This window comes from Echinococcus granulosus (assembly GCF_000524195.1).
Source record: "Echinococcus granulosus chromosome Unknown EG_S00333, whole genome shotgun sequence".
NCBI classification, from domain to species: domain Eukaryota; kingdom Metazoa; phylum Platyhelminthes; class Cestoda; order Cyclophyllidea; family Taeniidae; genus Echinococcus; species Echinococcus granulosus.
In genome coordinates, this window is record NW_020170713.1 from 1,682 (window position 1) to 3,533 (window position 1,852).

The following is a 1,852-nucleotide window of genomic DNA, read 5'->3' on the forward strand; positions in this document are numbered from 1 at the left end:
AACCAATCAGTTCAAGTGCTCAGACGAATGAAGAGAGAAGCTCAGCTGAAGTGCTCCGAATTTCACACTTTGATTTCATGCGCCTATTTTACAAAGTCGCAATGATATCTCTTCCACTGAACACTGACATAAGGCCCGGCAAAGGCTTCAGACGGATGAATGGGGAAGTCACAATGCATGCATAAGTGAATTCGTGTCACCTCATTTATGTATCTAGTAAGGCGTTAGGTGAGGCGAAAGGGAGGCGAATTCTAGTATACGGTGGAAAACGGGGCTAGTGAAAAGGCGAGAAATGTCTTACATCTGAAGAATATCCTTTAAAATCTCCCTTTTTACTTGAGAAAGTAACAAGAAAAGTGGTCTTTGTAAAATTGAAAGTGAGAGTGATCCCTTTTCATATTTACTATTCTTCACGCGAAACAAGACAAGACAAGCAATCATTTGACTTGCCCCAATAATGCCTATTGGGCTAACTCGTCACACAGATTGACTCTCATCAGCACTTTGATAGCCTCCAATCAAAATGATTGATGGCGAGTCTCCACATGACCCCTACCCTCCTCCCCCAGAACTGCAAGATTTCGTTGGTGAAAACACACCAACTTTCACTTTAGGAATTCTGATTTAAAACCCTTTAACATAGCACGTTAGGAACCACGTTGAAATAACTGTCCACGACACTGCGTAATCATTAGTGTCTATGGCCACTGACACGTCAGCTAGGGGAAACTCGAAGTTAGCTTCACCACCAGACCACGCTCTGCTAGCCATTTAGATATAACTAACTTTAAATAATCTCCCCGAAGGCACAAACAAGAAATCGACTTGCAGGCCAAAAATAAAAGGTAACACCCACTTACGAAACACTGATTAATACTAACGAAGGCCATAAAACGCATGTGAGGCGGGCACTTTGGAAGTGGTCACGGCATTTATGCACACATTATTAATTTTATGACGTCATGACTGTTGCACACACCCACAGGCAGTGATGGCGCAAGGAAGCAAACACACTCACCCTGTTTCGCGTTGCACGCTTGGAATGCTCCTCCCAGCACATTTAACACTTCACTCACTGTGGCGTTCTGTGCACTGTCATTGTAGATGCCTACTCCCATAATGGTTTGTGGTGCCTGTTTCCGCCGGTGACCTATCTCTCACCTCGTCTGGGTGTCAAACCTCGTCAGCCCACCGTCACCTTCCCTCAAATCCACGTGCACCAGTCGCCATGCCATCTCCTACATGCGTGTATGTGTGTATGTGTGGGCACTGTGCTTGGCCGAAGTCATTTCTTGTCATTGGAGTAGCAGAAGGCCCCCTAAATTATTCTTTTTGATGGTTCAGTAATCACGATGTGGCGTTCCTTTTTAATACAGGTGCAATATGTCTTAGCCTTAAAAGAGGGGAAGCTCTCCACTAGCCACGTCTACATTCTTCCCCTAGTCTGTGCAATTCCCCATCCACCTAGTTTACTTCGCATGTTATTATCTGAGTTGGGTTATACTTACCTATAAGGAGGCTAGAAATCCCACCCCATCTCTCCCTCCTTTCTAATCGTTGGAGACCGCTCTCTAGAAAAAATAATCTGAGTTCATAGACCGTTTGGACAGAAAATAGATAGAACATTCTTCTGACCATTTGGCCGATCCTGGCACCTATGAGTGTTTCTGAGCACTTTCCATTTTAGTACAAATGCGAGAGAGATTTGCTTTGAACAAGTCATTTGGCAGGTTTACAAATCTGTGCGAACCAATGAATATTAATTTCATCATGTATGCACATGCACAAACAGCAAAAGAGAGATATAAATGGCAATCACTTGAGGTCAAAGGGTTGGGTGATTTTACCTTTC

At 43.8% G+C, this 1,852-nt stretch overlaps 1 protein-coding gene across 1 annotated transcript in view; it reads left to right on the top strand. All coding sequences in view use genetic code 11, as the record gives it.

Annotated features, from left to right (window-relative positions):
- Positions 1-1,692: 1,692 nt before the first annotated feature.
- EGR_11023 (hypothetical protein) overlaps positions 1,693-1,852 on the top strand; it is a gene marked incomplete at both ends in the record, with an annotated part of 1,169 nt that continues 1,009 nt past the window's right edge. Inside the window, one exon of the mRNA XM_024500272.1 lies at positions 1,693-1,824. Coding sequence (XP_024345313.1) covers positions 1,693-1,824 — 132 coding nt within the window. The remainder of the gene's footprint in view (positions 1,825-1,852) is intronic.